We start from the raw sequence: 13,497 nt of genomic DNA, 5'->3' as shown, positions 1-13,497 counted from the left end.
ACAAATGATAGGTCAGCCTTTGAAACTACTGTCACTTTATTTTGCCTTGAAGGTGCCACAAAAGATTTATTCTAATATTAGATAACTTACACTTTTATGATGTCTCACTCACTTTAAAGATTTATTTATTTATGCATACAAAAACTGGGGTACAGGCTGGGGGTGAGAGATTTACTAGAGACAGAGTGGGGAACAAAACAGGCAGACTAACTGAAATACACTGCTGAGGGGAGCAGGGGGCGAGAGAGGAGAGGTCTGCTGCGCCATGTGGGTTGCTCCTTGGCCTGCCCTGGATCGAACTTGTGCTGCAGAGTCTGCAGATTGCTTCATAGTGCTGTGTTGTGCCACCAAGGAGGCCAACCCCCACTCCGCCCTCACTCCTCTGCCCTCACTCACTTTAAATACATGTGTGTGTGTTTGTGTTTTCTTCTTGACTTCAGAGATCACAGGTAAGTGTTCAGATTGCTTATAGTGATTTAAAAATAATGTTAATTTAGTTTAACTAACATTTCTATTTGACTTTTCATTTACTTTGCAGCTTTGATTAGTTTGTCCTTTGGAGGAGCAATTGGGCTGATGTTTCTGATGCTTGGATGTGCCCTTCCAAAATACAAGTATGTAAAATTTTTGGTTTTTTAAGGATTAGAGGGTTAAATTTTTCTGCATTTTTACTATTATAGAAGTATCCCTAAGAAATGTTTATTTACCAAAGACAGACCTTTTAAAAATATCTTCACTTAAAATTTGTAGATTTTAGGATGCTATGGTATAGAAAAAACTTTTGGCTGTGGCTCCTTGACTACTGGCGGGTAACTAATGGCACATAGCTACCCAGTAAACCAATGCTACTGCTCCATTTTGAGCACCTATTAATAAAATTAAATGCAAGAAAATTAAACTGTTCAGAAAAATGCCATAAACAGTCAGGAGACTGGCTAAGAAATAAAAGTCATAGAGGGCCTCCCCGGTGGTGCAGCAGTTGAGCGCTGGGTTGCGAAGCTGCCCCCAGCCTCTGCAGCGCAGATTCGATCCCCATCCCCAGCTGCTCCCCGGCCACCGGAGGAGGGTCCCACATGGCGTGCACACCTGGGTCCCACATGGCGCGCACACCTCTCCTGCCGCCCGCTGCTCCCCTCAGCAGTGTACTTCGGTCCTTCTGCCTGCTCTGCTCCCCACTCTGGCTCTGGTGAATTCTCTCATCCTCCCGGGCTTCTGACCGTACCCAGTGCTTGTATAAATAAACAAATAAACAAACAAACAAATAAATAAATAAATCTTTAAAAAAAAAAAAAGCCTTAAAAAAAGTCTTTAAAAAAAAAAGTCATAGGACATTATTTTCCTTAGAATAGAAATAACATTTGAAAATTGATAGGACACATTTGTAAGAAAAACATAGACAACCCAGTAGAAAAATGAACAAATAAAAAAGAATTGCAAATTGCTAATAAGCACATGAATATATATTCAGCCTCATTCTAAAGAAAATTACATCCTTTGACAAAAATATACAATATGGACAACTAGGCTCTGTTGTATACAATGGGTGGAAGTACAAGTAATAGCGATCTTCTGGAAGACAGTTTGCTTGTGACTTACGGGTGTATTCTTTGAAGTAGCCCATTCACTTCATAGAGCTCATACAAATCTACTTGCAAAGATTTGTGAAGACATAGGGGAAGGGAGTTTAGATGTTCATGATAGTCTTTTTTATTTTTATTTTTTAAAGATTTATTTATTTATTTATACAAGCACTGGGCACAGTAAGAGCGCAGGAGGGTGAGAGAATGCATCAGAGCCAGGGCAGGGAATAGAGCAGGCAGACTGATGAAACGCACTGCTGAGGGGAACAGTGGGCGGGGCAGGAGAGGTCTGTGCGCCATGTGGGACCCTCTCCAGTGGCCTGGGATTGAACCGGTGCTGCAGAGGCTGCGGGCAGCTTCGCAGCCCAGCACTCAACTGCTGTACCACCAGGGGAGGCCCTCTTTGTTACTTTTTTTAAAGATTTATTTATTTATGCGTACAAGAGCTGGGGTACAGGCCAGAAATGTGGGGGGTGAGAGGATTCACCAGAGACAGAGTGGGGAACAGAACAGGCAGATGGACCAAAGTACACTGCTGAGGGGGAGCAGCAGGTGAGTCCGGAGAGGTCTGCTGTGCCATGTGGGTAGCTCCCTGGCCTGCCAGGGATCGAACTCCTGCTGCAGAGGCTGCAGATAGCTTCACAGGCTGAGTCTTAACCCCTTGTGCCACCAGGGAGGCTCCTAGAGTCTTTTATAATAACAAAATAAGCTAGAAGCATCCTAAAGATCTGTTTAAAAAATGGTTAAATTATGCCATATCCATCAATGGAAATATTAGGCAATCTTAGAACAATGAAGAGCTACAAGTGCTATATGTAAAGTTATTGAGGATATATTGTTAAATGAAAAACTACAGAGATTTATTTATATTTTTATACTTTATCTGTATGAAAATGTGGAAGGACCCACAGGAAACCCTGTAGGAGAGTGGGAAAGAGAAAGCAGAGGAAGCATGGGCAACTTTGAATTTACTCTTTGTGCTCTGATTTCTTTTTTTTAATTATTCTTAAGCATTGTGATTTTTTTTTTCTCAAAATATTCAGGAAAATATAAATCTTTGCCAATAATTCACTCTCAGACCCGGGCACATCAGCTCACCCAGCACTAAACAACCACAGACCTACCCTAAAAAACTTAGAACTTGGAATACCTCATGAGACTTCTGAGAATAGGCAGAATACAGGAGCATAGTACTCTATTATGATGGGTATTTTATTTTATGACCATCTATTTTCATTTTAACTTTTCTTTCGAAATGATTATGGACTTTCAGGAAGTTGCAAAAAATAGTGCAGAGCTGTCCCCTCTACCTCCAATGGTAGTATCTTCCATAAATAGTTACATTATTAAACAAGAAAATGCCTCTACTGCAACACAATTAGCTAGAATGTAAGCTAAAAGCCATCTTTTTGTGATAATAAATTTGGTATTCTGGCTGAAAGTCTTCAATCGTAATTTTAATTCATTTTCTGTATTTTGATTTCAGTGTTTTGGAATTTCCTAATGACCTAAGTAAAGTTGGGGATATTTCAGATTGATGTTAATGCTGTCATACATTAGTAGTCAAAGGACTAAATCTTAATTTCAAAAATTACTCTGGTAATATTCCCAGATGCCTCTATTCATAACCTAAAATGAAAAAAAAAATTGAATTTTGGTTGTTGATTCCAATTGTTATAATTTATAAAGCATTTTCTTTTAATATAAGAAATATTTAATTATTGTGTCATAACTGAGTAACATGACTCTGAATATTTCTCTTTTCAGTCTTTAGGTTACTGCTTATTTTTAAATTGTATCATGCTTCGTACCTTGCAATATTCCGTTGATCCTTATTAAGAAAAAGCATATTTCATGTGTAGGAAAATAACATATATAGCAAAAACTACATTAACTTATTTTTCTTTTTCTAGCCAATACTGGCCCCTCTTTGTTCTGTTTTTTTACATCCTTTCACCTATTCCATACTGCATAGCAAGAAGATTAGTAGACGATACAGATGCTATGAGTAATGCGTGTAAGGAACTGGCCATATTTCTTACAACAGGCATTGTTGTCTCAGCTTTTGGACTCCCTATTGTATTTGCCAGAGCACATCTGGTAAGTGAATACATTCTTCTATTTATGATTTTATATTAACCTGTGCTAAGTTTTTCTCAGGAAAATGTTTTTGTTAAATGATGTAAAAAAGAGATAAGAGGCATGGAGGCCTGAAGGACAAAAATAAAATCCTTGCCTTTGTTGTTTTTATTAACTGATGAAAATGATCTTGAAGAGCATGGCTTAAAGCTCAAACAAAGTTAGCTTGCCAATACTTCACTCAGAATTGAGCATATCAACTCATGAAGTGCTAAATTACCACAGACCTGCCATAAACAACTTAGAATTTGAAAGACCTCAGGACATCTTGTATTCTTCACAAAATGGAATGTACAAAAAAAGGAGAAGGGGGTAGTAATACATACTTAATATGTGTACTCACCTTCCTCCCAAACTCACCAGTCAGATGCATTCCTCTATCTCCTAGAGGCAGAGAAGGCATGAAGGAGCACTTAACTACCCTCTTCTTTGAGGAAGACATATATGCATGTGTTTTCATCTTGATGCTTTAAGTGTTATCTGCTCTCAAGATAAAAATTTGGATTCGCTAAGAAAGAATTAAAGCAAATATCTTTATTTTTTTAAAGATTTATTTTTTTATTCATACAAGAACTGGGGTACAGGCCAGAGGGACAGGAGGGTGAGAGAATTCACCAGAGATAGAGTGGGGAGCAGAACATGCAGACAGATTGAAAACACTGCTGAGGGGAGCAGCGGGCTAGGCAGGAGAAGTCTACCGCACCATGTGGGTATCTCCGTGGCTGGCCCGGAATGGAACCCATGCTGCATAGGCTATGGACAGCTTCACAGTGCTGTGCTCAACCCGTTGTGCCACCAAGGAGGCCCTAAAGCAAATATCTTTATAAGTAGAAAATTGTAGAATTCTGGGCTGCCTCTTCAGAGCCCAGAGGTCAAGCTTGCTTTGACTTTGTCATCTTAAAGAAACCAAAGATAAATAAAAGCAGTATAGAAGTACCACTAAGTGTTTGGTCATATGAAAGTTATTACAAATCTTATGTGTTTTAGATCATGATTGGCGTACAACTGTATTACTGGGCTAAAATATATCTTTTCTCTTAAAATAATTTAACTTCCATTATTCCAAAAGGTTGTAAAAATAAGTTTCCAAGCAGCGCATAATACAACTTGAGCTTGCTTTGCTTTTCATTTTCTTTTTGTTTTCATATGCCTATTAACTTGAGTATTTATATCTTATTTCCATAGATTGAGTGGGGAGCTTGTGCACTTGTTCTCACAGGAAACACAGTCATCTTTGCAACTATACTAGGCTTTTTCTTGGTCTTTGGAAGTAATGATGACTTCAGCTGGCAGCAGTGGTGAAAAGAATTTCTGAACCATTGTCAAGTGGACTTCTTGTCATTTGTTGGTCATCATGCACACAGGAGATGGGGCAGTAATGCTGAATGGTGTAGCAAGCCTCTTGGGGGTATTCTAGGTGCTCCCTTCTCACTTTTATTGTAAGCATACTATTTTCACAGAGACTTGCTGAAGGATTAAAAGGATTTTCTCTTTTGGAAAAGCTTGATTGATTTCACACTTAACTATAGTATGCTGTTTGTGGTGTCCTGCTGAACTTAAATATTTATGTGTTTCCCCTGTTCAGTATTTTTTTTTAATCAATATGCAATGTTAAACATTTTTTAAATGTAATAACCATTTGCATTGGTTAAGAATTCAGAATTCTGCTGGCTGTATTTAACTGGGCTAAATTACATCTTTTCTCTTAAAATAATTTAACCTCCATTATTTCAAAAAGTTGTAAAAATAAGTTTTCAATCAGTCAGGATGACATCACTCCCAATTTTATGCAAACATGCAGACCTTATAGATTATATACTCAGAGCAAATATAGCTGCATTTATACCTCAGAAGGGCCAAGTATTAATGCCCGTGCCCTCCATAAAGGGTTGCTGGCTTTGCCAGTAAGCAGGTGTTTTGTGTATTGAAAATAATTTTATGTGATTGCTATAAAGAAGTGCTTTTCTTCTCAATTGTTAGAATTTATTATTAAACCTAAGGGTATAAAAACCGATTTTGAGATACAGTTTTTATTTATGTTTATTACAGTTAAAGTAGAGTGAGTTGCATTGTGGGAAGAAACAATATTAAAATTCCATTTTTTGAATCCTGTTTCTATTTATAAGTGAAACTTGATCTTCTATCAGTCTTTCATGTTTTACCATGGATAAAATGGGCATACATGGAGCTACTACTGATAAGGGAAAGTTGTATGTTTGCATCACATATGCCAGAAAATCCTTTCCCTGCTTCCTTCTTTTAACTTATTTTATATGTTATATATATTAAGTAAAATAACTTCGCAAATATAGTTTAATACACTTTAAATTAGAAATGTTTAACTTACCTGGAGATTAATTGCTATGCCATATGTTCAGAGTGCCCCTACCCCGCAAAGCCTTGATATGATTAACAAGTGACTTGTTAGTCTTGCAGATAATTCATGCATTAACAATTAAGATTTAGACCATGGGGTAATTGTAGTTCTTATTCTCTAAGGTTATATCATATGTAATTTTAAATATTTAAGACAAATTTCCTGTATAATTCTCCACTGTTGATTTCATCATGATAGATTTGCTGTTTCCTTTTAAATGGCATTTATTGTGTGAATGAATGCAAAGTAGCCAAATCCAGCTGCATAGCAGCTTCAGACACAAACGTGACCAAAAAATTCCCAGTAACCAGGCATTATCAAATTGTAGTGTACATTTGCTTTTTAAAATTATCAGTACTTTTTCAGGAGCTAGTTATAAAAGTGTTCAAGTTGGTCTGAGAGTATTTTGTTAAGGATATTTGTATGTTTGTTCAGTATACTTACATAAAAATTGTTCTGCCTTCAGACAAAACTGAATAATCATGACAGCTATCTCTTATTGTTTTATAAAGTTTATTTCTCAAGAAAATGGGAACAAATTTTGAGTTTGTTCAGCTTTTTACTAAAGATACCCAAAAGCCACAGGTTTTATTGCTCATCGAACTTGTTACTTTTCTCTGTGAGAGGGGGAAGCAGAATGAAATATCTGCATGTGGCTATACCATATTACACATTAGTCTGACAGTGGCTTATAGTGTTATAATGTTACAGACTCAAAGAAGAGGGTACAGGGACAAATGAATTAGACAGCTGGTGATACAGTTGGGGACTCTGTGCCTATGATCTACTCCATTTTTTCCTTGCAGAAAGTACATGCTTTGGTCCTTTGCTGCTTTCTGTTCTAGATTGTCAGTGCAGTGCACTGCTACTGTTTTATTCACTTGGCCATAGACTCTTTTTCGAACAGCTGCATATTCTTTCTGTATACTAATTGCATTGGCAGCATTGTGTCTTTAACCTTGCACACTAGCTTGACATAGTGCTGTCTTGGATTTCTAGGCTAGTTACTTGAGGTATGAGCTTTCCATAGAATATGCACTGATACTGCATTGCCCTTCTTCTATGGAAAGAAAACTTTTGATGATGAAACAATAAAGATTTTAAATATCTATTTTAGTTTGTGGGTGTTTTTGAAATGAAAATGTATTACACACTTCAGTTCTTGAAGTGCATTAACCATTTTAATGATGTGATATAAAGCAAGTGTGACATTAGTTATTATCTTAGACTTGAGCAGTTTACTTCTAAAATAAAGCCATAGTAATAAAGATTACAATGAACCCTATGATTTTCAATTATCATTAAACTATTGATTATCTTGGGCGGTAGAATTTTTACCTAACCTTTTATGAAAACAGGAGATTTTGTTGACGTAAAAAAGACTATTGATCCTAAAGTGAAGGTTTTACTTGTTCTTAAATTTTCAGATTTTTTTTAAAGATTTATTTATTTATATAAGCACTGGGGTACAGTTAGAAGCACGGGAGGGTGAGAGAATTCACCAGAGCCAGAGCGGAGAGCAAAACAGGCAGACTGACGAAGTGCACTGCTGAGGGGAGCAGCGGGCAGCAGGAGATGTCTGCGTGCCATGTGGGACCCTCGCCTGGCGGCCGGGGATCAAACCAGCGTTGCAGAGGCTGTGGGCAGCTTCGCAATCCAGTGCTCAACCGCTGTGCCACCAGGGAGGCCCATTTTTCAGATATTTTTATGACTGCATGTTTTATTATATATTCATTACCATTCAATATGGAGCATTTTACCTTTACCAACACTTCGCACAGTTAAAGGTAAAATAATAACCTGTGGTACAGTGAGCAGAGAAGAGTACTGTGCTCTATTATCAAACATGAATCTTGTCCCCCATTGCCCTACTTAAAACCTCATACACTTTAAAAAGTTTAGATCATAGGTTCTTAGTGTCTACTCTAATAAGAATTTGGGTGCATTGTCCCCAGAAAGTAAGTTGTAGGATATTTATCTTCAATGCCCAGATTCTTAAGTTTCAGATAATTTTCAGATAATCAGTGCATCAAATTAAACCAGTAGCCATGTACATTTTAGATTGCAAAATGTTGTGTGATGCATACAATTGGTGAGAAAGTCAAATTTGTATTTCTTCTACCTAAGTCCATGTTGTCCCTTCTATCAGTGAAGATTAGGGATCTCTTACTGTAGAATTCCTAATTTTCTGGCATTCCCTGAAAAGAGGATATATCTTACAAGTATTCCAGATAACTGATGCTTCACTCAAAAAAAACTGACATTTGTGTTGCTTTTTTTAGCCATTTTAATGAAAAATATTAAATACTTAAAGTTTCTTATACTTCCTTAGAATATAGTGATGTAATTTGAATTTTAAGGTTACCATAAATTACCCCAGAAACATGTATTTTTCTCAAGTTGTGTTTTTGCTGCCTTTCTTACAACTGAGTATTCCTTAACTCCTTTTGTTTCTAATTTGTCAGGGGAAAAGAATGACGCAACCCAGTTACTAAATCAGTTGTGCAACTGTTACAGGGTAGGAAGAGGGGCACCCCAGAAACCCTGCTCTAAATAGGTTCTGCCATCCACCACATCAAGACAAAACAGATAAAACCTTTAATGGAAAGGAACTTTCATGCAATTAGTGAACAATACAGAAAAGGACAAAGAATATAGTTTCTAAATCAAGCATCCAAAGTTACCCATCCCGGACCTCCCCGGTGTTGAGCACCACTCTGTGAAGCTGTCCGCAGCCTCTGCAGTACAGGTTCCATCCCGGCCAGCCGATGAGTGTCCCACGTGGCCTGGCAGACCTCTCCTGTCACTCCCGCTGCTCCCCTTAGCAGTGTATTTTGTCAATCTGCCTGTTCTGTTTCCCGCTGTCTCTGGTGAATGCTCTCACTCCCACACCTCTGGCCTGTACCCCAGTTCTTGTATATTATTCAGCAATCAAAAAAGATAAACACATGCAGTTTGCAGCAACATGGATGGAGCTAGAAGGGATCATGCTTAGTGAAATAAGTCAGAAAGAAAAAGAAAAATACAAGATGGTCTCACTCATAGCAGGAATTTAGAAAACCTAAATAAGGGACCAGGAAAAAGAATAATTAATACAAAGTAAAAATCAAAATCAACAAGCAACTATAAACCAGAGACACACTGGGGGAGAGGGCTGGGGAGAGAAAGTATTAGGGTCATAATAAGGGGGGGTTCAATTGTATGGGGAATACAACCAAAATGAAATTGCATAATTGTGCAAAAATGAAAAATGATGTAAGAATTATGTAAAATAAAATATTAAAAAAAATTAAAAAAAAAAAAGCAAAGTTACCCATCCCCTCATGGGTAAAAGTCCACCCAAATGGGATTGGCCCAAATAAGGCCCGAAAGCCTGCCACAAGTCTAAAAGCACCTTTCAGCGGGGAACCATAGGAAAGGGTCAGAAGCAGCCAGACAAGTCTGGGAGGAAAAGAGCAAAACCAAAATTAAGATAAAAGCTGCCATTGTTAATCTCCCTATGGGTTTCTCACCCACATTTGTTTCAAGCTGTCCAGAACCAAAAGGTAAGCACAGTTTATTTACATGTCTCTCTGTTCCAGGTTCCTCTGCCAGGTCTCCTTCCTCTCCATCCTGCTTTCTTCCTTCCTTGGTCTCCTCACCAGCTGCTTCTCCCTTCTCAGCTCCACTCTCCCTTGCAAGGGGCATGGAACCTGGAACCTCACTTTTCCTGGCCACCACCCTGTTACATAACCTTTCTATACATAGGAATACATCAGTGATCTTAATTAGTGTTCTCCCACTTTTTTTTTTTTAAGATTTATTTACGCATACAAGAACTGGGGTACAGGCCAGAGGTGGGACGATTCACCAGAGACAGAGTAGGGAGCAGAACAGGCAGACTGACTGAAATACACCGCTGAGGGGAGCAGCAGGCAAGACAGGAGAGGTCTGCAGCGCCATATGGGTAGTTCCCTGACCTGGCAACAATCGAACTCAACCCCTTGTGCCACCAGGGAGGCCCCATAGTGTTCTCCCACTTCTCATAAAGATACAATTTTTTGTGATGGGTGTATTCTTTCTGCTGAAAGGCTTTGAAAAATTACTGGAGTATTAGCTATATTCAAGACAATGGGAGGATTCTGCAGTGGCAGGTGAGAGGGGGACAAGGTGTTACTGTGGAAGCTTTAGTGTGAGTCAGTTTTCTACACTTTAATGTGGCAATTATTCCAAGACCAAGATACTCTAGCTCTTTATCTGATTTTGTAGCTCTTCATCTGATTTCTGGGTTCTTACATCTCTCTTCAACACTTGTTATTACATATTAAAAAAATCTAGAGATGAAGACTAATTTCACAGCTTACTTTTACAGGAAATTTTGTACATGTATTTTGCTTCTAGTCTCTTGAAGATTATTTTAATCCATCCCTGGGTTAAGGACCATACACTGTAGTCACAACAATTCAAATGTTAATCACTAACTTAGAAATTCCATCTAGGGAAATAAAACAGAAAATTGCAAAAAATGTTACCCTTCAGTGAGAAGTTGTGACCATAAAGCATCACTTTTTCAGTGGTAATTCTGCTTTAGATGCACTACTAAAAAGGGAAAATCAGAAATTTTATATTTCAGAAGTCAGTGGAATGGGCAATACAATGAAAGAGAAACTTTATTGCCATTTACAACCATAGAAGCCATCAAATAAAATAAAATAGTACAGAATAAACCTGAGTATTTGCATATCTATAAGAGGAATACTGTTTAATAATTTAGTTACCTTGATTTTAGAGTGGCACTTAATGTCAGAAGTATCTTTTTCTCTGGGCAGCTCAACTTATTATATGTCATGTAACTAGAGTTATGACATAAAAGTCAGTCAATTTGTGTAGATTTATGGCCTTCTTGTAAAACAGGACTGATGTTTTCTTGAAAACTAGGTTAATTTATGTAGAACATCTGAGGATAATACCCTACTAGGATTAAACTAAGATGGATAGGTTTTAATTTATTTTTGTCATGGTGTAAATCATCAACTTCCAAAAAAGTTATGAGCATAGCCATAAAGAAGAGAGTTTTAATGTCCTAAGGTTCATACATGGAGGCTCTGAGGACTTCTGGCCCCTCTGCTCTCTTTTCTCTGATCAGAGAAAGTCACCAAGCTGAGCCTGCTCCCAAGAGGAGGGTGAGGGAAACCCAGCAAGACAGACTATCACTCTTCTTGTTGTGGATTTGTATAGATTGCATAAAGTCCTTGCAAGAAAAAAATACATCAATAATTATCTCAATTGTTTTAGCTTAAAAAGTGTTTCTGAAGAAATAGATGCAGTAAAAACCAAGCAAAACCATGCAGCAAAGACACTTCCTTAGAAATAATCTGGCATCTCTAGTGAATATTATGAACTGTTTGAGGAAATGAGGCCCAAAGCAGATGGATATCATAAGTATTCAACAGTTATCAGCTGCCAAATATAGCCTGAGAAATTAGAACTATTATTCAGAAAAGGGAGAGTCAGAGAAGTTAATAGTTTTTTAGTAGTGCCAGAGAAATATTGTTTCCTCTAGGTTTTTTAATGAGTCACAAAAATATCACTTTGTTCTTTTTATGTGGTGGGAAGTTAAGTAGATGAAATATAATACGTCAGTTGTTTATAAAGAACCTTGGACACTCAGCAGATTTTCATGTTTCTTCCTGCAAAATTCTTGCTGGATGAATAGAGGAGGCTTGGGAAAATGGTGTCTTATTCCTGTTGAAATATTGTGCTGAATAATTAACAAGACATTGACAGGATCATGTCTTCAGGTTTAAAATTAAAGACTGTTTCATCCACCACCCCCATTGGCACATTGGGAAGCTTGAGCCCCACCAGGGAATGGCTGAGGTCACACAGCTGGTTATTGTCACATGGCTGAGACTGGACCTTTCCCCTGCCTCCAGGAGAGCCACTCTGACCACTACACCATAGGGCGCCCTCGCAAACTTCAGAATCAACAGTGACTAAGAATCAAGTGCTAAAGTAGCGACCCTGGTTTTACTACCCCACCTCTTTTTACTACCCCACCTCTTTTGAAATGCCTTGAAAATAGGTGCAATTGAGAAAGTTTACATAAAACATAATCATTATCCCTTCACCTCTCAGTGCTGACCCCTGAGAAGATATAGAGCCAGTGTCCTGCAGAGAATGGCATTTTAATTAGGATGATTACTTAAGATCGCCATTCATTGGCTAGTGCCATGACCATAATCTATTGGTTTTACAGTGCTCCTGTGAACTCTGGTCTTATCTGTTCTTTCACATTCGTGAAATCTGCTTCACAATCAGCGTGCAATTCATGCAATTTTTGATCCTTTCCACGTCATACACGTTTGGCAGGCTGACTGCCAGGGCCCCTAAGTCACCAGAGAGCTCACTGCCTGCCTGCAAAGCGTCAATCATATGGGCTGAGCAGCATTGTTTGGGCAGAGGTAGAACTTAGCTTTCTTGGCACTTTTCTGGTTTGAAAGATCTAATGCTTGCCAAAGCTTTCCATCTGAATCTCTCTTCCCATGTTCTCATGGAAATGATAAATCAACAATCCAGATGTGTATCAGTGAAGTGTTTCTGTGATCTATGTTTTAAAAAAAAAAAAACTGCAGTGTAGGAAAAAAACTAGATTGGTTTGTCTCCTTTGGGGAAGTTTAGCCATTAGGATGGATTATTAAACCTGGGGTGCCCCTTGAGAGCCATTGGCTACCTGTTAGTCATGGCAGCTGCTAAAAGATTAAGAAGACTGACAGGAGAGAGTAGCTGCCCTGTGTTAGGGGGAAAGATTCCTTGTGAGCCTCATTTATTTATGTAAGAATAAATATTTCAAACATTTACTAATAATTCCGTATCAATATCCATATCAATATCAATTCCGTATCAATAGACATTGATATCTATAGTTCCCTCGTCTGATAAGGAAGGCAAAGCTTGTGGCTTTTTGTTAAATAATCTCTCCTGGGATTCCAAGCCTTTCAGGTATTTCTGTCATCAGAATGTCACACAATGATACTTTCAAACACCTGTATAAGGTTCTCTGGGGCCCCACCAAATCTTTCAGAGTAATTTGGTTAATAAAAGGTAGGAAGACAGGAGTTAAGATGTTCCCGTGGACTCTTAGCTCTAGTATTTGCTCCCCAATGTTGAGGTTTTTGTTTGAATCATAACTTTTTTTTTTTAAGATTTTTTATTCATGCCTACAAGAACCCTGGTACAGGCCAGATGCACGGGAGGGTGAGAGGATTCGCCAGAGACAGAGCAGGGAACAGAACAGGCAGACCGAAGCACACTGCTGAGGGGAGCAGCGGCCGAGACAGGAGAGGTCTGCAGGGATACTCACAGGCCAAGCTGGGATTGAGCCTGCGCTGCAGAGGCTGCAGACAGCTTCACAGCGCTGCG

At 38.4% G+C, this 13,497-nt stretch overlaps 1 protein-coding gene across 1 annotated transcript; it reads left to right on the top strand.

The window, feature by feature from the left end:
* Positions 1-543: 543 nt before the first annotated feature.
* On the top strand, positions 544-5,021 carry LEPROTL1 (leptin receptor overlapping transcript like 1; the record flags this gene model as incomplete). Its single annotated transcript, XM_084231776.1, has 3 exons — positions 544-614; positions 3,494-3,680; positions 4,905-5,021. Exons 1-3 carry the CDS (start codon positions 577-579, stop codon positions 5,019-5,021), a joined length of 342 nt encoding a protein of 113 aa, XP_084087902.1. The 5' UTR covers positions 544-576.
* Positions 5,022-13,497: the final 8,476 nt, after the last annotated feature.

Source organism: Talpa europaea, assembly GCF_964194135.1.
Source record: "Talpa europaea genome assembly, chromosome: 4".
NCBI classification, from domain to species: domain Eukaryota; kingdom Metazoa; phylum Chordata; class Mammalia; order Eulipotyphla; family Talpidae; genus Talpa; species Talpa europaea.
Note: the sequence above shows the minus strand (reverse complement) of the source record. Positions and strands in the feature narration are given on the sequence as shown.